Source organism: Sus scrofa, chromosome 1 (genome assembly GCF_000003025.6).
Source record: "Sus scrofa isolate TJ Tabasco breed Duroc chromosome 1, Sscrofa11.1, whole genome shotgun sequence".
Lineage (NCBI taxonomy): Eukaryota > Metazoa > Chordata > Mammalia > Artiodactyla > Suidae > Sus > Sus scrofa.
The window spans coordinates 71561286-71585645 of NC_010443.5; the positions used below are offsets into that span (position 1 = coordinate 71561286).

Genomic DNA, 24360 nt, shown 5'->3' on the forward strand with positions numbered 1-24360 from the left:
CCCTTTAGTCATAAGTACACAAAAGTCCTAAATTCACGGAGGCTCAGGAATGTGGCTGTGTGTATACAAATCCAAGTAAAATCTGAAAACCTGCTCAAAGTACAGGCTCACAGGGCAGCATGTTTTAAATGGGGGCTCAAGAAATCCTCTGGCTCTCCAGAAACCCTTGCTCCTCAGGCCTTTGGCCAAAAGGTAACTCAAGAGAAATGCTATTCCAGTTGAACAATGGGGCTCATTCAGTTTTGCTATTCACAAATTAAAACACTACTGATTGAATAGAAAATAGGAAAGCTGCTTCAAAAAAAGAGCTGTGGCTGGACTCCAGAACTATTTCATTTTTTGTCCATCTTTTCTGAGGTCTTTTGGTTTCTAAGCGGTATTCTTCCCTCGGAAGCCAAAAGAATTCGATTCCCAAACTTCTCCACATTGAAGGTAAAATTACTCCTTACCAACCTACTTCTGGGTGGGGCAATGATTTGTTACAGAGTGAAGACGAGCTTAAAGTAAGTCCTCTAAAGCTTTCCCTAGAGTAAAGTCAGTACTTTTTAATACTGTCTTTGAAAATCAATGCTATTAATTATATTTCACAGCAAATGTTTTGTAAGCTCTCTCTTAAGAGGAGCTAAAAAGTGCATATCCACTTGACAAAACACAGACAGCTTGGCCTCCCACAACAATAACCAACACAGAGCATGCACAGGTTATGCTCTGGGGCTGAGGGGCACAGAGGGCTGCTCTTCTCTCTGGCTTGAGGCCTTCAGTCTTGCACCTGCCCACGGTGGAGGCCAGAACCCAGGCATGGGAATTAAACTGCCCTAGGTCTGAATCTATAATGGCATCAGGAAACCTAATTGGCCTCACCAGCCTCAGTGGCCTCCAGATAACAACGTGTACTCCTCGAGGTTGTTGAGAAGACAATGAAACAGTTAGAGGCACAGCACCAGAACCTGGCATGGAGGAAATGCTAAATAAACAATACTTACTACTATCCCAAATAACCCCAGCATTCTTCAAATGACAAAAAATAAGCAGATGTGGCTTTTGAATAGCACCATTTGCTAACAGTGAACTTACAAAATCTAGTTTCCATCTCTCAGGGCACACAACCACTTTCCTAGAAAAAGCCTTTCTAATTGCTAACTTAAAAATGAGTAAAATTTGAGTTCCCATTGTAGTGCAGTGGAAATGAATCCGACCAAGAACCATGAGGTAGTGGGTTCGACCCCTGGCCTCGCACAGTGGGTTAAGGATCCAGTGTTGCCGTGGGCTGTGGTGTAGGTCTCAGATGTAGCTTGGGTCTGATGTTGCTGCAGTTGTGTAGGCCAGCAGCTGTAGCTCTGATTGGACCCCTAGCCTGGGAACCTCCATACGCCATGGGTATGGCCCTAAAAGCAAAAGCAAAAAAAAAAAAAAAAAAAAAAAAGAGTAAAATTATTAATTTTATCACTAGTACTTCTTATTTTACTTCAAAAATTCATGTTTTCCTTATTTTTGTACTGTCTTTTGATGTTCCAAGTTTTAGGGGTTGTTGGCATTCCCACTCTGAAATGTAATCTTATTTTCTAATAACTCCCTGCCTCTCAAAGAAGCCCTTCTCCCTGTCAGTCTGACTTTAAGGCTCAGATGACTTTGCTAAACTTTAGACAACTCATTTCTTACAAGTTTCTTGGATGTTTATCTCCCCCTTTCCTCTCCATCTCCAAAAAAGCCAAAGCTCTACCCGGCATGAACGTAGGAGTCAAAATTGTCCCAGTTACTTAGAAACAACAGGTCATCTACCCTGCACTGCCAGATATGGCTAAATGAACAATCCAAGTGTCTGATAAACCCTGAGCCTCCTTTTGTAGCTATATATTAGCATATAGTGTAGACTGACTTCTTATGCAGGAGAAAACCAATTTTCTTTAATGACATGAAAGCATTAAAATGAAGACAGGGTGAGTGCTGAAAACTTTCATCAACCTAAAATGATCAAACTTTCAGCAAAAAAAGAAAAAATTCAGAGACAGGTGAGTGAAAGTCTGGGCGAAGTACAGGACAGGCTGCCATTTCTTTACAAAAATTAGTATGTCAGCGTCATCCACCTTTTCCAATGAAACCCTTCATAAATGCTGTGAGGTGAGCAAAGACCACTTCCGGTCCATTATAAGGATGACTACACTGAAGCAGAAGGGTGTTAAGTTACCAACAACAAAGATTTTAGACCTTAATAGTTCTTTGTATCTAAGAGTTATTTGCTAAGGATTCTATTTAAAAAGCTCTGATGTACTTGTTAATTTATTCAGAATAGGGCCAAATGGTAAGCATCTGTTCTGCTGCTGATTATCCTATAAAATAGGGCATACAGTAGCCGACCATCTCCAGAAAAATGAAAGGACCCAAAAGAAAGGGAACAAATAAAAAAAAAAACAACAGAGAGGAGTGAGAGAAAGCGTAGAGTTTTCTAACAGCAGAGGTCCTAACCCGGAGCCTGGGTGTGCCCTTGGCCACGGCACTGATAAGCCCTGACTGCATTGGTGGCTCACGGCCTCCATCCAGCCGGCAGGGGTGGGAGACACACAGCCAGCGGGAAGGGCTGTCATCACCGCTGTCACCGAGCACGGCGCCTGGCACAAAGTAGGACATCGATACATGTCTGCTTCACAACTAAATGTAACATTTACACAACCCTACACTTCTGACTGAACCTTACATATATATCAAGAAATCTTGATAATGTAAAGACAACAGAAGTAATGAGTTAAACAAACTTGGCTGTCTCCTCTACCTTTCCAATAAGACTATTCAGAAATATAATACACCAAGTTAAATATGTATAAAAGAGTGTTGAAAATCATCTTTTATTTTGGGCATAAGCTAAGTTTCCATGAAAAAATTTAAAAGTCCATGTATTGGCAAGAAAAGGTACAACTCTGAGGGCTAACATTTAATTGTAACATAAAAACATGTGAAAATCTATTCTAAATTTAGTCCATTGAAGCAACTTTATGCATGCCTAACATGTACAACAAACTTAGGGGAAAAAAATATATCTATCAATCTAGATTAAAAAAAAAACAAACCCCAACAATCTTGATTTAGAAAAATACTGAAAATATAACTAAGAAAATCCAGACACAAATTTTCTTGCAAGGTTCAGGATGATTACTTTCAACTAATCTGCAGGCATGAATCACATTAAGAATCACAGGAGTCAAGACTCAGCTGTCTTTTCTACTGCAATACTAATAAAATGTCACGCCCGCCTGGTGTCCTAAGTGTTACCTTGATACCTCCATACTTTCAATTTTAAACAAGAGAAGCAGACACCTTCTGCTCATTTGATACAAAGGACTGGAGACACATGGTCTGTACTTTTTCATCATTCTCAGGGTTTAATTAAGGATAAAAATTTAATTTTAAAAAGTTAGGCGGCCAGAAGGGTAAATACCCACAAGTAAATTAACAGTTACAGATGGAAGATGGCTTCTCCAGCAGGGCCACCTGGGTCCAGGATCCCTAAAGGGACAGAGGAAGTCACTGGAGACAAGCTGGTACCCACCTATGAGTCTGTATTAGAGAAAAGTTATGGTGGCACTTGTGAAAATGGTTAAGAAGACTTATTCAAGACTATTATGGCAGGTGTCAAGACGACTGCAATAAGGGAGAGAGGTCAGGCTGAGCTTGAATACAGACAAGACAGCTGGAAATGCACAGCTGATGTGCAGAATAAGGGGGGTCAGTGGATGGAAAACGACTAAGAGAAGGTATAAGCGTAGGGGATTTTTGGTGAAGGCAGGTCACGGTAACCAGGTAGCAGGTAGGGGATGAGGAATCTGATCAGATATCAAGGAAGGGGACTCTCTTTAACTGACATAGCAGGACTCTCACTACTAAGCTCTCACTCTTCAGCAGGTCAGCAAGGAGGGTGGGAGGTAAGGAGCCAAGGTTGAGGCCTAACTAAGAAGAGGCTCAGACGAGCCTGACGGAAGTCTGGTCAAGGAGAGAATTTCTGTTGTCATCAGGCACTGTTCTAGGTGCTAGAGACTCCAAGGAGAGCAAGACAGAAAAGGTCGCTGATCTCATGCAGTTCAAAAATACGGACTGTGGTTTTGTATGGAGAGAAAAATCAGAATAGGCAAACGGGACAGAAGGGCCAACTATAGAGAGAAAAGCAACAACCAAAAGCATGAGGTAGCACGGTAACTTCTAGAATCTTCTTCCCCCAAAGAAAGCAGACAGTGACTCAGAACATGTCTCTGGCAGCCAGTGCAGAAGAGAACGCCATCTTTTTTGGAGGGGACCTACCTAGCTGTTTTGAACACTTGGAAAATTATGCAGACCGAGGCCCAGATGACAGACCTAGCCCCTTTTCTATACAGTGATGAATGGAGTGAGTCAGGGGAGTTACCAGTTCAGAAAGGTAGGGACAGGAAGAGCTACAGCATCCACTGCAGGCTGAGGAAAGGCTATGGCTCACTGTTTGTAAAAAATGAGTTCATATTCCTCCTAATTGAAATTCTGCAAATGCAGATGGTGGAAATGAGGTTTTTCAAATGAGAGGCAAAGGGATAACAGGAAGCAATCCTGCTCACAGAGTAGTTCACAGGAAGGTCAGCTAGTCCTTGAACGGCAAACCAAATGCACATGACAAATGTAAAACACAATCAATCGGAGAACTCTTTTAACTCTCAAGATTCTAAGATTTTTTTCATCCTGAATTTATGTAGTTTTGTTTTTCCTGTGTTCTTTTTCTATTTTTAAAATTTTTACTTTTTTTTTTTTTAAAGGCCACCCCCATGGTATACGGAAGTTCCCAGGCCGGGGACTAAACCCAAGCCTTTTAACCCACTGAGCAGGGCCAGAGACCTGCACCTCTGCAGTGACCTAAGCCGCTGCAATCAGATTCTTAATCCACTGCTGTGTGCCGTCTTTTTCTGAGATTAAGTAGCCACTGGCCACTCTTTTTATGTTTCTCATTTCTTACTTTATTTATTTATTTTTTTTTGTCTTTTTTGGGGGTACACCCACGGCATATGGACATTCCCAGGCTACGGCTCGAATCAGAGCTATAACTGCCAGCTTATGCCACAGCCTCAGCAATGCCAGATCCGAGCTGCATCTTTGACCTATACTGTAGCTCATGGTAACGCTGGATCCTCAGCCCACTGAGCGGGGCGAGGGATCGAACCCACAAACTCATGGTTCCTAGTTGGATTTGTTTCCACCGCACCACAATGGGAACTCCTATGCTTCTCATTTCAAAATGCACACAGGCAGAAGGTTTTCTTGAAAGACAAAGATGACAGAAATGTTACAAAAGCACTTCGTAAGTAAAAATTATTTAGTTTTCCAGACAGGGAATTTGGTGATGCACTAACAAATAAATAGTTAATGTATAGGAAAACGCTAATAAATCTCCCTGCCTTTAAGGTAAAAATGATTAATATTATAATTGAAAGGCTTGAGGTTATCAAAAGGGATATCAATTTCAGCACTATAACATTGATGATTTCATCACATTGGATTTAACTTTCAGTCACCAGCTATTCAGGTTTAAATCACCCAATATTTCAGTTAACTAGCATGTTTAGCGTTTAAGTTAAATGTTAATTGTTATTCTTCCCTTTACTTTAAAAAGGGTAACAAAAATAGGGAAGCAGTAAGGAAACAGCAAGAAAAGGACACTGGGTGTCAGTCAAGGTCAACAACTGGGCATATGCACCCTGGAATTTTCAATTGCCAACCTGCAAAATTAGACAGGTCTCCCAGGAGAGGCACACCTCTTTCGTTTTCCTCAACGTAAGGATTCCTTTCCGATAATGCATTGAGTTTTATAGAAAACCAATCAATACCGAGACCTGTGTTTAGGGTAGCTCTGATACTGAAGATAAATTTTCTTAGAGCACCTTCAGTCTATTTTAATCCACTACCTAAAACCAGTGTGTGGCGACTCCAAATATTGCCCTTTCAGTCTAAACAAATAAACAAACAAAAACAAAGGAAAAAAGAAAGAAAGCCTACTGGAGAATCCACTGTATGCCAGGAACCCTGCTAAGCCCTTTTCTATGCACTTTGATTACTTCTTACAATTCCTTATGAATTAGGTATCACTGCCCCATTTGAGGATGTGGAAATATTGAGACAAAGGCTAACTTTCCAGGGTCCTCAGTTATTTAAGTTATTTAAAGCTGAGATTAAAGTTCAAATTTGATTTAAAAGTCTTGGAGTTCCCGTCGTGGCGCAGTGGTTAACGAATCCGACTAGGAACCATGAGGTTGCGGGTTTGGTCCCTGCCCTGGCTCAGTGGGTTAAGGATCTGGCGTTGCCGTGAGCTGTGGTGTAGGTTGCAGACGCGGCTCGGATCCAGCATTGCTGTGGCTCTGGCGTAGGCCAGCGGCTACAGCTCCGATTCGCCCCCTAGCCTGAGAATCTCCATATGCCGCGGGAGCGGCCCAAAGAAATAGCAAAAAGAAAAAAAAAAAAAAAAAAAAAAAATCAAAAGTCTCCAAGTATTTATAACATGTAGTTTTCTTTCAACTCCCTTAAAAGGAGCAACTGAAAAAAAAAAAAAAAAAAAAAAAAAGAAAGTCTTAAGGTTATTGTCTCAATATACCCAACTGTAATTAATAAGAATTATTTTTTAAATTTTAACAATCACTATCTCAATCTGCTATATCTCTCCTGTTACTAGTCAAACTTTTTCATCAGTTAAATTCACACACAGTACTTGTCTTTTTTTAAATCAGTCATAATCATATCATTAACTCATAATGAACCAGCAATCGATTAAAAAAAGAAAGCAAAAAAATCAAGATCTTTCTAATCTTGACCTACACAGTGGACTTTTGGTCCCAAGGGTAGAAACTGATTTCCAGTTCATTTCTTAATACTGGTTAATCACTGCTACTGCTGAGAGCATTCAGAATCCCAGGACCACCACTCAAAAGAAGAACTCCTCTGAGGTTTGTGTTACCCACAACTTTAATGCAAGTAAGGCAAAAATTTTTAAAAGATGACAAGCCCAGTGTTACCCCAGAATGTAACAGATACCACTGGAGAATACTCTCCAAATGGATCCCAACCCATCTGTACGCAATTCAACAGCTTAAAATCCACCTATCTTATTCACTTAAATTCTATATTCTTGTTTACAATATATTATGTACTTTTCTAAATGACCCAATGAATCCCCCACACCGGTCAGTTTAGTACTCTTATTAGAAAATGACATCAGGTTGTTATTATAAGACTTGTTTGCTGACTCCTTTCGAAGTGGTTTTCTAAGAACTCACTGGGAGGGTCTTTCTGACATGTCAAGTTGTCTAAACTTATGTCTTGAATTAATCACCAAACACTTATCAGTGTTTCTGTGAAGGTATTTTATAAATATGATTAAAGACCACAATCAGTTGACTTTAAAGGAGAAGATCCTAGATAATCTGGGTGGGCCTGATTCAATCAACTGAAAAGCCTTCTGGCAGAGCTAAGGCTCCCCTGAATAAGAAGAAATTTCAGGGAGTTCCCTGGTGGTCTAGTGACTAGGATATGGGGCTTTCATTGCTGTGGCCCAGGTTCAATCCCTGGGTCTGGGAACTGAGATCCCACGTCAAGCCATGGCCAAAAAAATGGAATTAAATACAATTTTTTAAAAATTAAAAAAGGAAGGAGTTTCTTTCATGGTTCAGCAGTTAACGAACCCTACTAGGATCCATGAGGATGTAGGTTTGATCCCTGGCTTTGCTCAGTGGGTTAAAGATCCGGCATTGATGTGAACTATCGGATCTGGAGTTGCTGTGGCTGTGGTGAGGGGCTGGCAGCTGTAGCTGTGATGCGACCCCTAGCCTGGGAACTTCCATATGCCCTGAGTGAGGCCCTGGAAAGCTAAAAAAAAAATTAAAAAAGAAGTTCTCTTGTGGCATAGTGGGTTAAGGATCCAGGGTTGTCACTGCTGTGGTACAGCTTTTATCCCTGGACCAGGAACTTCTGCATGCCAAGGGTGAGGCAAAATAAAAAAGAAAGATATTATATCTTAAAAAAAAGAGAAGAAATTCCACTCATGGACAGCAGGTTTAGCCTGTGCTCCAACATTCCAGCCTGCCCTTCTTGATAGTCTGCTCTATTGACGTCAGACTTACCTAGCCAGCCCCACAATCATGTAAACCAATGCCTTGCAATAAATCTCTTAATACAGATCTCCTACTGATTCTGCTTCCCTGGTTAAACCTTGACAGATACATTCATAAACCATCAATATTTCACAAACATAAAACATGTAAAATATATGGTTCCTATATAACTCAGAGATGTAGTCCCAAGTAAATTTATAGGTTTAAACATAGTCCTAGTCAAACCTCTAACTGGGTTTTGTTCAAATGATGACAAAATAAGTTTCTCTGGAAGTATAAAAAAAGAGAAAACAATTGGAAAATAACAATTGCTAACATTTGCTGAGTGCTTACTCTGAGCTGGGCTCTGCACTGAAGCTGCACAAAACCCAACTAGGAAATAGAGGAGACAATGATCATGTAAATCAAGGAAAGATCAAGTTGGGAAGGGAGGCCAAGACCTAGCTTATTTTGTCAATCACGTCTTCCAATCTGCATGCATCACAGCCCCTAGACTTTCTTAGATGCTTCCCTTTTCCCCTCATGTTCATTCAGGGCTGCAATATCCAGAATTTTATTTATGAGGGTCTGGTGCACATCTACACTGTCTTCCTTGTGGAATCCCAACCTCTGGGTATCACACTCTCTTCTCTAAGTCCTCACTAATGCTGCAATGATAAAATAGGAGAGGCAGTGGGGGAAAAAAAAGGACCAAGAGGTCAGGAGAAAAACCGATGGTTCGTTGAGTTCTGCCAGGACTTGTTAAGTCTCATTCAAAGTATTGCCCTCCATTTTTAAAGTGGTCGCAGCGAGAGCAGTTCAGTAGATGAATATGTGGATGACATTTTCCTCTCTGTATCTGGAGTAAATTAAGCAACTTGTGGGCCTTTCAAATAATAAGCCTACTCACTCATTTAAAAAATATAATGAAATTTATTAAAACAGAAAATGGAAGCAGCACTCCTTGGAGGAAGAACACTGTGACTGAAATTTTTGAAAAACTGCAGGAAGGAGAAGTCCCCTGACACCATTCCACACAGGGACAGGGCAGGGCAACAGCACTATAACAGCTGGCGGCTTCTTTCAGATTCGACCGTCAAGGCTCAGCTCTGTGAAGACCTAGACTTGCAGCTCCAACAAGCAATTCTTGGGCGGTGGTGTATTCCTGTCAGAGAATGTGAAACTGATGTGGCTGATGCCATTTTCTTGAGATCAAAATGGGTGTATCTTTTTTTAAAATAAAAAAAACAGAAAAGTACCCTTACTCCATGGATATATATTTAACATTAGAATAAACATTCTTGACTTCATCGTGTTTTATGTGTGAATGGAGCTCTGGAAGAGTCGAGAAGGTCAGGATGAAGATCTTGCTCAGAGAAGCTTAAAAACAATGCAGTGCCCAATCAATATGAATTTTTATAAGTATACATTTTCTGATGATAATGTAATATAGATTAGATATTAATAATTAGGTAATCTAATCGACAATTAGAAATGCACTCAATACTGAATAGTTTGAAAACCTGTGTACATCAACCAGAACATGATGTGATTAGTTTAGTGTCCTTACTTGGGTGCTAGCATTTCCCTAATGGAGTTTTTGGGTCTGGGAATTTTCAGAAGAGTGAACTGTGCAATTGAAAAGCTTTAATGCTTGATGGTGGTGCTGGTCTGATGTAAATGTTGGAAGAAAACAACACTGAAAATGGACCATCTCCAGAATTTGTAACTGGCTGGTTCTATGCTTATTATCTAGTTACACAGTTTAAGGAAGCAAAATCAGGCCAATATTGTACACGTGTGAAGTACTGAAAGGCTGTCTTACCTCTACCTGTTAACCTGGTAACAGGTGTCCTATTCCTTGCCTGTGACAGTCTGCATCATGAAATCTCAACAGTCACAGTGCTTTACAGACCAAAGGGTCAGTTTCTCCTGGACACTCTTCATCTGCACTATGGACAGGATACTGTCACACTTAAAAAATATGCTTAGCCTCAATCTACCGAGAAAATGTGAAGGCCAACAAATAGCTTCATTCAATACTTTTTTCATTTTATGAAATACTATCGAAAGAAAAAAACCATACTGAGATGATGTGGTTAAATGGAAGAAGGTTTCTTGGGAAATCAATGAGAAGACCAACAGAATTGCTTTTTAATGGAGCTTCCTGGAATAATTGTCCATGCCTGAACACCAACTTACCGGTGATGCCATTGGACTCCTGCTGCAGGTCACAGTACCAGAGTCGGTTCACTGGGTCGCAGCCCTCCCTTATTGACAACAAGACGTAGCGACCATCGTCGGATAACTATGAAGGAAACAAAAACAGCACAGGGGACTGAGGAGACTATATATGTTTTGCGAGAACACTGTTAACTATCAAGCATAAAATAAAGATTCATTGCAAATGTAGTATCTTTACTCCCAACTTGGGATTGGATAAGAAAGCTATGAGAAAAAAAGATGAATATAAATTTTAACTTATTTCACTGTTAATCACAGTTTATCTCAATAAAACATAATGAAATATTTAAGTTGCAAATATCAGTATAAACAACTGAATGTCAGAAGAATGTAATTTTTATTTAAAGTCTATGCTTTACAGTCAATAATACTGTAATAATTTTGTACAGTGACAGATGGCTATTGGACTTGTCCTAGTGAACATTGTGCCATGTATTTGATTGTTGGATCACTATGCTGTGTATATGAAACTAATGTAATGTTGTAGGTCAATTATGTTTACATTTTTAAAAAGTTTAAAAAAGTCTATTCTTTAATACAATACATGCATGAAAAATACATTCAATCTGTCATTTTGAATATTAATGTTCCTGAATTTGAAATCTGCCATGGGATACACATTTTAAAAGCTGTTCTAGATGAGTAAGAATTAACAAGTGGCCATGGATGCACAGAAGTTCACTTGTGATTCACACTGGTCACATCAGCAAGTTACTAGTGAGCAACTTTTCTGTGTGTTATCCTTAGTTCCCTATATAGCACTAGGCAGCAGAGATAAAAGAACTGTGCTTCCATGGATTTCTTTAAAAATATTAAATGAAAAAAAAATTAAATGGGAGAATCTTAGGTAGCAAAAGAATCTTGGTAAAAAACTAATGCAACAAATAATATGTTATGGTTTTGTTATCAAGATTGACATGAGTTGTATCAGACTATATATATATCCTTTTACAAATAGTATTTTTCACTCAACATATGTATATTTGCTTCATTTGTTTTACCTGCTGCACAATATTCCAATCTAGGAACACACTAAAACTAATTGATCCATTTTCCTACCAATGAGCATTTAGATTATTTCCATTTTCTTCCTTTGTGGTTTCAGTTCCTATTATAAGTCAACCTTTAGAAAAATGCCTGACATGTTTATTTGTGGCCCCATATCCATGCTTCCTGGGTACATAACTAGAAGTAAAACTGCTCAGTGGTACAACATGCACATACTCAGCATTAAAAGATATTGCCATATTATTTTCCAAAGTGGTTATATGGACTAACACTCTCATATCAGCAGGGTATGAGAGTTCCTATTTTTCCACATCCTACTCTGAAGGTGAATTTTATCTATCATTGGCTAGGCAACAGTACCCAGACATTAGGTCAAACATTATTCTAGATGTTTCTGCAAAGGTGCTTTTTTAGATGAAGTTAACAGTGAAATTAGTGGACTTTGAGTAAAGCTGATTGCCCTCCATAATATAGGTGAGCCTCAACCAATGAGTTGAAGGCCTTACTAGAAAAATGAGCTCCCTCAGCCAGAAGGAATTCTGTTAGCAGACAGTCTTTCGACTCAAAATGATACTCTTCCCAGGTTTCCATCTTGCCAGCCTACCCTGCAGATTTTGAAAGTGTCAAGTCTCCACAATCACATTAGTCAATTTTTTTTTTTTTTTTTTTTTTTTTTTTGCTTTTTAGGGCCATACCCATGGCATGTGGAAGTCCCCAGGCTAGAGGTTGAATCAGAGCTACAGCTGTCGGCCTATGCCACAGCCATGGCAACTCAGGATCCAAGTCGTGTCTCTGTGAACTACACCACAGCTCATTGCAACTAGGGATCCCCAACTCACTGAGTGACGCCAGGAATTGAACCCCCATCCTCATGGATACTAGTTGAGTTTGTTTAGCCAATTTCTTAAAATAAATTTCTCTCTCTAAATCGGTGACTAAATCAAGAGGGAGAAGCTACACTCTAGCAGAAGAAACAGGGACATACATATGAAGTAATGCAGTATATTGTAAAGTGGTAAATGACATACAGAACCTGAACGGGTCTGGGTAAGAGAGCTAGGATGTGTGGGGAGAGACCATAGTTTTAAATATGGCAGTTTTAAATATGGTAGGCTTCATTAGGTGACTTTCCCTTGTATTCTGACTTGCATTCTTTCAGATAAGTCATTCTTTTGTCTCTCTCCCTATGTGTAATGCACTTTTTTTTCCTTTTTTTTCCTTTTTTCTTTTTTAGGGCCACACCCATGGCATATGGATGTTCCCAGGCTAGGGGTCTAATTGGACCTACAACTGCTGGCCTATGCCACAGTCACAGCAACAAGGGATCCAAGCCATGTCTGTGACCTACATCACAGCTCACGGCAACACCAGATTCTTAACCCACTGACTGAGGCCAGGGATCGAACTCGAAACCTCATGGTTCCTAGTCGGAATCGTTTCTGCTGCGCCATGACGGGAACTCCCCAATTTTTCTTATCTGGCTGTTTTTAAGATTTTTTTTTTTTGCCATACCCATGGCATGCAGAAGTTCTGGGGCCAGTGATTTAACCCAAGCCACAGCAGTGACAATGCCAAATCCAATTGTTAGGCCACTAAGAAACTCTAAGGTTTTCTTATTACCTTTGGTTTCTAATTGATTATGATGGGCTTTGCTGGAGTTGCCCTGCTGCAGATTTGTTGAGCTTCTTGAATCTGTGGGTTTGTCTATTTTATCAAATGCATAAAAATTTTTGTCCATTTTCTTCCTCATATAATTTTGTGTCCCCTCACCCCTAACTCTAGGGCTTCAAATACATAATGTTAGAGCATTAGGTACTGTCATACATTCAATGACTGTTCATTTTTATTTCAGTGATTTTTTTTTCTCTCTTTGTGTCTTACTGTCAACTATGCTGTCTTCAAATTCACTAATTTTTAAAAAAATTAAAGTATAGTTGATTTACAATGTTTCTTCAACTTCTGTTGTACAGCAAAGTGACCCAATCACACACAGTTCCCTGTGTTGTACAGTCGGGCCCTACTGCCCATGCATTCCAAATACATCAGTTTGCATCCCCAAATGCCAAACCTCTGGTCCACCCAAGTACCTCCTCTCTCCTCCCGGGAACCACTGCTCTCCTTGGCCATGATCTGTTTCTGTTTTGTACACAGGATCATCTGTTCCATATTTTAGATTTCACAAATACATGATACCATATTGTATTTGTCGTGTTCTTTCTGCCTTACTTCGCTTCGTATGAGAATCTCTAGTTCTATCCATGTTGCTGGCAAGTGGCATTAGTTTATCTTTTTTATGTCTCTGTAGTATTCCACTGTATATATGTACAACATCTTCTTAATCCATAAATCTGTCAATGGACACCTAGGTTATTCCATGTCTTGGCTATCGTGAATAGCATAGAGGTGCATGCATTTTTTTCTATGAAAGTTTTGTCTGGATATATGCCCAGGAGTGAAATTGCTGGATTATATGGTAGTTCTACATTTAGTTTTCTGAGGCAACTCCATACTGTTTTCCATAGTGGTTGTACCAATTTACATTCCCACCACAGTGAAAGAGGGTACCCTTTCTCCACACCATCTCCAGCATTTTGTTAATGACAGCCATTCTGTGTGAGGTGGTACCTCATTGTAGTTTTGATTTGTATTTTTCTAATAATCAGTATGTTGAACATTTTTTTCATGTGCTTGTTGGTCACCCATATGCATCCTTTGTTTATTTAGGTCTTCTGCCCATTTTTCAACTGGGTTTTTTTAATTTTTAATTTTCCCACTGTACAGCAAGGGGGTCAGGTTATCCTTACATGTATACATTACAATTACATTTTTCCCCCACCCTTTCTTCTGTTGCAACATGAGTATCTAGACATACTTCTCAATGCTATTCAGCAGGATCTCCTTGTATATCTATTCTAAGTTGTGTCTGATAAGTCCAAGCTCCCCATCCCACCCACTCCCTCCCCCTCCCATCAGACAGCCACAAGTCTTTTCTCCAAGTCCATGATTTTCTTTTCTGAGGAGATGTTCATTTGTGCTGGATATTAGATTCCAGTTATAAGTGATATCATATGGCATTTGCCTTTATCTTTCTGGCTCATTTCACTCAGGATGAGATTCTCTAGTTCCATCCATGTTGCTGCAAATGGCACCATGTCATTCTTTTTTATGGCTGAGTAGTATTCCTTGTGTATATATACCACTTCTTCCGAATCCAATCATCTGTCGATGGACATTTGGGTTGTTTCCATGTCTTGGCTATTGTGAATAGTGCTGCAATGAACATGCGGGTGCATGTGTCTCTTTTAAGTAGAGTTTTGTCCGGATAGATGCCCAAGAGTGGGATTGCGGGGTCATATGGAAGTTCTATGTATAGATTTCTAAGGTATCTCCAAACTGTTCTCCATAGTGGCTGCACCAGTTGACATTTCCACCAACAGTGCAGGAGGGTTCGCTTTTCTCCACACCCCCTCCAGCACTTGTTATTTGTCGATTTATTAATGATGGCCATTCTGACTGGTGTGAGGTGGTATCTCATGGTAGTTTTGATTTGCATTTCTCTTATAATCAGTGATGTTGAGCATTTTTTCATGTGTTTGTTGGCCATCTGTATATCTTCTTTGGAGAAATGTCTTTTCAGGTCTTTTGCCCATTTTTCCATTGATTGATTGGTTTTTTTGCTGTTGGGTTGTATAAGTTGTTTATATATTCTAGAGATTAAGCCCTTGTCAGTTGCATCATTTTAAACTGTTTTCTCCCATTCTGTAAGTTGTCTTTTTGTTTTCTTTTGGGTTTCCTTTGCTGTGCAAAAGCTTTTCAGTTTGATGAGGTCCCATGGGTTTATTTTTGCTCTAATTTCTATTGCTTTGGGAGACTGACCTGAGAAAATATTCATGATGTTGATGTCAGAGAGTGTTTTGCCTATGTTTTCTTCTAGGAGTTTGATGGTATCCTGTCGTATATTTAAGTCTTTCAGCCATTTGGAGTTTATTTTTGTGCATGGTGTGAGGGTGTGTTCTAGTTTCATTACTTTGCATGCGGATGTCCAGGTTTCCCAGCAATGCTTGCTGAATAGACTTTCTTTTTCCCATTTTATGTTCTTGCCTCCCTTGTCAAAGATTAATTGACCATAGGTTTCAGGGTTTATTTCCGGATTCTCTATTCTGTTCCATTGGTCTGTCTGTCTGTTTTGATACCAGTACCACACTGTTTTGATGACTGTGGCTTTGTAGTATTTCTTGAAGTCTGGGAGAGTGATGCCTCCTGCTTGGTTTTTGTTTCTCAGGATTGCTTTGGCGATTCTGGGTCTTCTGTGGTTCCATATAAATGTTTGGATTGTTTGTTCTAGTTCTGTGAAAAATGCCATGGGTAATTTGATAGGGATTGCATTGAATCTGTAGATTGCTTTGGGTAGGATGGCCATTTTTACAATATTGATTTTCCCAATCCAGGAACATGGAATATCTTTCCATTTCTTTACATCTTCTTTGATTTCTTTGATTAAAGTTTTATAGTTCTCGGCATATAGGTCCTTTACCTCCTTGGTCAGGTGTATTCCGAGGTATTTAATTTTGTGAGGTGCAATTTTAAAAGGTATCATATTTTTGTATTCCTTTTCTAATATTTCATTGCTGGTATACAGAAATGCAACTGACTTCTGAATGTTATATCCTGCTACTTTGCTGAATTTATTAATCAGTTCAAGGAGTTTTGGTGTGGAGTCCTTAGGGTTTTCTAGGTATAGTATCATGTCATCTGCATACAGTGACAGTTTGATCTCTTCTCTTCCTATATGGATGCCTTTTATTTCTTTTGTTTGTCTAATTGCTGTGGCTAGGACTTCTAAAACTATGTTGAAGAGCAGTGGTGAGAGTGGGCATCCCTGTCTTGTTCCAGATTTGAGTGAGAAGGCTTTCAGTTTTCCCCCATTGAGTATTATATTTGCTGTGGGTTTATCATAAATGGATTTGATGATATTCAGGAATGTTCCCTCTATACCCACTTTGGTGAGGGTCTTGATCATGAATGGATGTTGGACTTTGTCAAATGCTTTTTCTGCGTCCATTGAGATGATCATATGATTTTTGACTTTTTTTTTTGTTAATGTGGTGTATGATGCTGATTGATTTGCGTATGTTGAACCATCCTTGTGTACCTGGGATGAACCCAACCTGGTCATGGTGTATAATTTTTTTGGTATGTTGTTGGATTCAGTTGGCTAAGATTTTGTTGAGAATTTTTGCATCTATGTTCATCAATGATATTGGCCGATAGTTTTTTTTGGTGGTATCTCTGTCTGGTTTTGGAATTAGGGTGATAGTGGCATCATAGAGTGTCTTTGGGAGTATTCCTTCTTCTTCAACCTTTTGAAAGAGTTTAAGGAGGATGGGCACCAATTCCTCTTTATATGTTTGATAGAATTCACCTGTGACGCCATCTGGTCCTGGACTTTTATTTGTAGGGAGTGATTTTATGACCTCTTCAATTTCGTTTCTAGTGATTGGTCTGTTCAGTTGGTCTGTTTCTGCTTGATTCAGTTTTGGCAGGCTGTACGATTCTAGAAAATTGTCCATTTCTTCCAGATTGTCAAACTTGTTGGTGTATAGTTGTTCATAGTATTCTCTTATGGTTTTTTGTATTTCTGCTGCATTTGTTGTGATTTCTCCTTTTTCACTTATAATTTTGGTTATTTGGGTTCTTTCTTTCCTCTTTTTAGTGAGTCTGGCCAGGGGTTTGTCAATTTTGTTCACCTTTTCAAAGAACCATCTCTTGGTTTTATTAATTTTCTCTATTGTTTTTTGAGTTTCTATTTTATTGATTTCTTCTTTGATCTTTATAATTTCCTTCCTTCTGCTGACTTTAGGACTTTTTTGTTCTTCTTTTTCTAATTTGTTTAGGTGGAGGGTTAAGTTGTCAATTTGGGATCTTTCTTCTTTTTTGAGAAAGGCCTGTATTGCTATAAATTTCCCTCTGAGCATGCTTTCGCAGCATCCCATAGATGTTGAGAGGTTGTGTCTTCATTACCATTTGTTTCAAGGTAGTTTTTAATTTCCTTCTTGATTTCCTCATTGACCCATTGGTTTTTTAGTAGCATGTTGTTTAGTCTCCATGGAGTAGGTTTTTCCTCTTTCCTTTTCCCATGGTTGATTTCTAATTTCATGGCATTGTGGTCAGAGAAGATACTTGAGATAATTTCTATGCTCCTAAATTTATTGAGGTTAGCTTTGTGTCCCAATATGTGGTCGATTCTTGAGAATGTTCCATGAGCATTTGAGAAGAATGTGTATTCTGCTTTCTTTGGATGTAGTGTCCTGAAGATATCAATTAAGTCTAACTTTTCTATTGTTTCCTTGAGGATCTCTGTTGCTTTATTGGTTTTCTGTCTAGAGGATCTGTCCATTGATGTGAGGGGGGTATTAAGGTCTCCTACTATGATTGTATTTTCATCAATATCTCCCTTTATGTCTGTTAAGATTTGTTGTATGTATATGCCCCAACATATATTTGGGGCATATATGTTGATGATAGTAACATCCTCTCCTTGGATGGATCCCTTAATCATTAAATAGTGTCCTTCTTTGTCTTTCTTTATGTCTTTTGTTTTAAAGTCTATTTTGTCTGATATGAGTGTTGCGACTCCTGCTTTTCTGTCATGTCTATTGGCGTGAAATATTTTTCCCCACCCTTTCACTTTCAATCTATATGTATCTTTTGTCCTAAGGTGAGTTTCTTGTAGGCAGCATATTGAAGGTTTTTGCCTTTTTATCCAGTCAGCCACTCTGTGTCTTTTGATTGGGGCATTCAGTCCATTGACATTTAAGGTGGTAATTGATAGATGATTATTGCCATTTTGAACCTCGTGTTCCAGTTGATTCTATGGTTCTCCATTCTTCCTTTCTTTTTTTTTTTGGTTGGATGGTCTCCTGTTATTATCTGTTTGAGTGTTTTTGTTTTGTTTTTTTTTTTTCATCTTTTGCAAATGCAATATTTGGTTTTGGCTTGTGGTTGCCTTGTTTTTTAAGTATGCTAACCCCTTCCTATAATTGTCTGTTTTAGCCTGATGGTCCTGTAAATTCAAACACTTCACTACTGTATTAAAATTAATTAGAGAAACATACAAACAAAAAGGGTTATTTATGTCCTAACATCCCTTGCCCACATTTTATGGTTTTGATGACTCTTTTTTATTTTTTTCTTTTTATTTTGTTTGAAGCATGTTCATGATTAAATCTGTATGCTGGCTTGAGTGACTGCTCTCTGATTGCAGTTTCCTCAGTCCTAGTTTTTCCTTTTTTTTTTCTTTTCTTTTTTCTTCCCTTTCCTTCCTTTCTTTTTGCAACTGGGTTGTTTTTTGTTGTTGAGTTGTATGAGTTGTTTGTATATTTTGGATATTAAACCCTTGTCTGTTGCATTGTTTGCAAACATTTTCTCCCACTCTGTGGGTTGGTTTTTTAGTTTTTTTTAATGGTTTCCTTTGCTGTGCAAAAGCTTTTGAGTTTAATTAAGTACCACCAGTTTATTTGCGTCATTACTGTCATTACTCTAGGAGGTGGATCGAACAAGATGTTGCTGTGATTTATGTCAGAGTGTTCTGCCTACATTTTTCTCTAGGAGTTTTATAGTATCTGGCTTTGTATTTAGGTCTTTAATCCATTTTGAGTTTATTTTTGTGTATGGTGTTAGAAAGTGTTCTATTTTCATTTGTTTACATGTAGCTTTCCAGTTTTCCCAGAACCATTTATTGACGAGACTCTTTCTTCCACTGTCTGTTCTTGCCTCCTTTGTCATACATTAGTTGACTGTAGGTGTGTGGGTTTAATTCTGGGCTTTCTATCCTGTTTCATTGATCTATATTTCTGTTTCTGTGCCAGTACCATGTTGTTTTGATAACTATAGCTTTGTAGTATTGTCAAAAGTCAGGAAGCTTGATTCCTCCATTTTCGTTTTTCTTTTTCAATATTGCTTTGGTTATTTGGGGTCTCTTGTGTCTCTGTACAGATTTTAAAATATTCTGTTCTAGTTCTGTCCTTGGTAATCTGGTAGGGATTGCAGTGAATCTGTAGATTGCCTTGGGCAGTATAGTCATTTTGACAATAGTGATTCTTCCAATTCATGGGCATTGTGTATTTTCCCATCTGTTTGTGTTGTCTTTTATTTCAATTTTCAGAATGGACCTTCTGTCTCTTTAGGTGGGTTCATTTCCAGGTATTTTATTCTTTTTGATGTGATGGTAAATAGAATGGTTTCTCTGATTTTTCTTTCTGATCTTTCATTGTTAGTATACAGAAATGCAGTTGATTTCTGTGTATTAATTTTGTAGCCTGTCTATGAATTTTGCCAAATTCATTGGTGAGTTATAATAGTTTTCTGGTGCTGTCTTCAGGGTTTTCTAGTTATAGTATCAGGTCATCTGCAAACAGTGATAGTTTTATTTCTTTTCCAATCTGGATATTTTGTTTTATAGCACCTTAACTGCTACTGAACCCACATAGAAAACTAGATTCAGACAGTTTATTTTCCATCTCTTGAATAATACCTGGTTCTCATAATGTTTTCTATTTCTTTGTTCATTTACATTTTCTAAAATCCTCTTAAAATTTTTTCTATAAATGCTTTAAAAAAGTCCATGTCTGCTAATTCTACTCCCTGTCATTTCTAAATCTGTTTTTACTAGTTTTTCAACCAGCTTTAAGTCACATTTTTCTGCTTCTTTACACATCTAATAATTTTTTTAATTGGATTCTGAACACTTGGAATGCTATCTGGATTTTTTTTTGGGGGGGGGTCTTTAAAAAGTTTTGAGGCAGTTAACTTGTTGATGGATCAACTTGATCCATCCAAGGCTTACTTTCAAACTTTGCGAGGGAAGGTCTGTAGCCCTCTGCAAAGACATGGATAGCCTTTCTGGAGTCTTTGCTGAGCACCCTAGGTGTTCACAAGGCCTTTCCACATTAACTGGTTAGAATACAAAAGTCTCCCAGTTAAACCTCTGGTAGCTGTTAGCTTCTAAGTCCCTAGTGGCTCTTCTCAACTTGAATCATGGAATCTCATTCTATGTGTGTGTCACTTAAAATGCAAAGGGACACCAACGGGACTTCTGGAACACTTAGTGGGTAGTTCCCCCCTTTGGCATTGTGCCTGCCAATTTCAGTGGTTTCACTTTTCTTGAATTCCAATCTCTGGATCCTTAGTTCAGTGAGAACTAAGTATTCTGAAGGTTCCTCCTCTTTGTGCTAGAGTCCAGAAAATTCCTTGATAGAGAAAGCTGGGGCAATCACAGGAAAACCTCTCTCTCTCAGATTACAGTCCTAGGACACCTGTAGACCAGTATCTGCAAACAGATGCTTGGTCTATTTTGTACAGTTTTCTAGCTGTTTATGGCAGGAGGATTGGTCCAGTACCAGTTGCACTGTCACGGCCAGAATCAAAAACTTGTCATGTTTTATTTTTTTAACTCATTTTTAATTCTTTACTGGCTAATTACATTTTTAGGGTATATTATTGTATATGTTTAGATGTACAGATGTAAGGATTAAGAATCTAAGACCAACAAAAAGATAATATTTATGATTAATAAAAAAATATAACAATGATATATTTCCTCTTGTCTTACCACATAGGAATATTTTAGGGTTTTACTTACTAGCAGCATCAAGTTTTTAGATTTGGAGGGATTATAGTTCAGCTCTCCAGAAATGTCCATCCACTTTCTTTTTTAAAAATTTATTTTTTATAAGGGTATAGTTGATTTACAGTGTTGAGTCAATTTCTGCTGGAGAGCACAGTGACCCAGTCATACATACATATACATTCTTTTTCTCACATTATCTTCCATCATGGTCTATTCCAAGAGACTGGATATAACTTCCTGTGCTATACTGTAGGACTTCAGTGCTTATCCATTCTAAATGTAATAGTTTGCAGCTACCAACCCCAAACTCCCCATCCATCCCCCTCCCTTGGCAACCACAAGTCTGTTCTCTATGTCCATGAGTCTGTTTCTGTTTTGCAGATAGGTTCATTTGTACCATATTTTAGATTCCACATATAAGTGATTATCATATGGTATTTGTCTTTCTTCCATTCATTTTCTATTTGCAGGTTTGTTTTGGTAAACCAGCCGTTTGTCAGTCAGGTTCTGTCATTGATAAATTAATCACAAGGGCTATGTGTGTCTAAAATGCTCAGCGTTTTTAGCACTTGGCAGCACACTGGATGTTTAAAGTTAAACATCTCTTCCTGAGGAAAAAATATCTTAAAGTACAGAGGTAATCTGTTTGTGAAACAGAAGTGGGATTCCAAGTTATAGTTTTATAAGATTCCAGCAAAGTCCTGTTTAATTTGGCTGTTCTTTCTTGGTGACACTTTTTCCTAGTTCTGAAGTAGTCTCCTTTCCAAAAAATGAATCACGTTTTGCTGTATGAGTTTTAGTCACAAACTACACATAACACCAGATGAGTCAGGTGCCCTCTCTTCATCTCTTTCTAGGCCCCTTATAGTCTTTTCAAGGATCGTCAAATGGTTTTGGAGAAACTGCATATACATTTATGATTTCCATGTATTCTTTTCTCTATTCTCATCTTCAGTGTATTTCCAAATTACTTGTCATTATGTTTTAAGTGGGTCTCTTGAAAATGAACATCTAACTTGATGGAGTTTAAAACTTCACTCTAAGAATCTGTATTTTGTTTTAATTGTTACTGCTTCCACATTTTAATTTTAAACATTCTGGTCACCTCATTCTCCCCTCTCCTTTCCTCTTTATACTATATTAACATAAATTTCTTTATAAACCTTTCCCCTTCATTGACCACTCTGGGAGTTAAATATTCTATTTATACATTTCCTTAAGCGTTTCATAGATAAAGCTAATAAACCTGTTTCTAGAAATTTAGTTTCACCTATTTTTAAGCTGTCCTATATTAAGAATATCATTAACAACCTCACAATTTTAACTTTACTAAACGTAATGAAAGCAGCCTCATTAATAGTATTTCATACTTTTGTTCACTTGTCCTTTAAATGAAGACAGAATCTTGACAACTCAGTGCTTAGAGTCATGCTACATCAATCATAAATGATAGCTAATTCAGCTGCAGTGATTCAGCCAACAGAATGATAGGGCAGTAAAACTCACTGAAAGAATCACACCAAACCTTCGATGACAGCTGTCTCAAGCACATCTAATGAGTTTTTCTCAGTATTTCTGGCTGCACTAAATGGTTGCAGCAGTTGATATTTAATCTAAGTCAGGACGTTCCCAAGGAATGGCTGCTGGGATGCCAATTAACTCGGTCTTTTTCACTCTCTCTTCATCACAACCCAGAGAGATTCTATAGCCGCTAAACAAATCTGCTAAATGGGAAACAACTCTGACTTCTCAAATGCTCAAGGTCGCAAATGTCAAAATCACTTATAAGTCACCGTTGCCCCCAAAATACATAGATTAGAAATAACAGCTTCTTCTACTAAAATTTAATTGGTAACAATGCATACTGAACCATGGCCTCACATTCAGACCATTTCAAGACAGTGTTTTTTTCTTTTTATGTCCACAGCCATGGTATATGGAAATTCCCAGGCTAGAAATCAAATCAGAGCTGTAGCTGTGAGCCTATGCCACCGTCACCACAACACCAAATCTGAGCTGCATCTGTGACCTATACTGCAGCTTGCAGCCACACCAGTTCCTTAACCCACTGAGGGAGGCCAGGCATTGAACCTGCATCCCCATGGATGCTAGTCGGGTTCTTAACCTGCTGAGCTACAACGGGAATTCCCATTTCAAGACAATTTTTAAAATGAATTTTAGAAATCATTGGAAAAGGAAGACAAAAATACTGTTGATGAGGAGGACACTAGAATCTCAACAGAACCATGGCCTCACATTCAGACTATTTCAAGACAGTGACTTCCCTAATATTCAGATAAAAGGAAAAGAGAAGAACAGGAGAGCCAGGGAAGGCCTTCATGAACAGTATAAATTCCAGTTCACAAAACACCATTTTTCTTTAAACAATATGACATCAGCTAGAAAACGCATGCTCTCTGGAAGCAATTAATCTGATTCAAAAGCAATGACCTTCTTCAACAGGGTTGCAATAATACTAGTCTGACCAATTATGAAATACGTAATTCTTTTTTTTTTAGCTGCACCCACAGCATATGGAAGTTCCCAGGCCAGGGATTAAATCCAAGCCACAGCTGCAGCAACACTGGATCCTTAACCCAGTATGCCAGGTCAAGGATTGAACCGTCACCTCTGCAGTGACCTGAGCCACTACAGCTGGATCCTTAGCTCCACTTTATGGAGTGGGAACTCCATAAAACATATAATTCTTAAGTCCTACCTTCCTTCTACTTTATAGCTTGCTTGTTTGCTTGCTTCATTTTGCTTTTTAGGGCTGTACCCGAGGTATATGGAGGTTCCCAGGCTAGGGGTCGAATCAGAGCTGTAGTCGGCAGCCTACGCCACAGCCACAGTAATGCCAGATCTGAGCCGCATCTGAACCTACACCACAGCTCACGGAAATGCCAGTCAGATTCGTTTATACTGTGCCACAACAGGAACCCTACTATATTATTTTAAACAAATTTTCCTTAAGTCAAAATGATTTTATTTTGTGAAAACCTACCTTGTATGTAAATAAATATTAATAAACAAACATAAAATTCTAGGAACTTCTGTGAATAAAACATTTACATTTGCTGATATTACGTCTACTGCTTGCATTCCAAACAATACCAACAGGGATGAAAGCTACAGCTCTTTACCATTCTTATTACCAACAATTTTTTAAAAAAGTATTTCCCTTTAGATATAAGTTTCTTTGACAATCTAATTCTGTGAAGTGATTTGTTAAATTACATTTAGAGTACCGGTTAAGTATCTTTAGAAATTGTTAATTAACGAAGGCGGTAATAACATCTGTCAATAAAAGTAATTGGAAAGAAAAAAATTCAAACGTACAAAGCATGTGGTATTCTGCCACTAGGGTAAATAACATAGGAAATCTGCTGGTAC

General features: G+C 38.4%; 1 protein-coding gene across 2 annotated transcripts in view; it reads right to left on the minus strand.

The window, feature by feature from the left end:
- Nucleotides 1-24360, minus strand: part of PREP (prolyl endopeptidase) — a 531010-nt gene that overhangs the window by 64987 nt on the left and 441663 nt on the right. For both annotated transcript variants that reach the window (XM_021083601.1, NM_001004050.1), the window contains 1 exon segment: nucleotides 10290-10395. In XM_021083601.1, coding sequence (XP_020939260.1) covers nucleotides 10290-10395 — 106 coding nt within the window.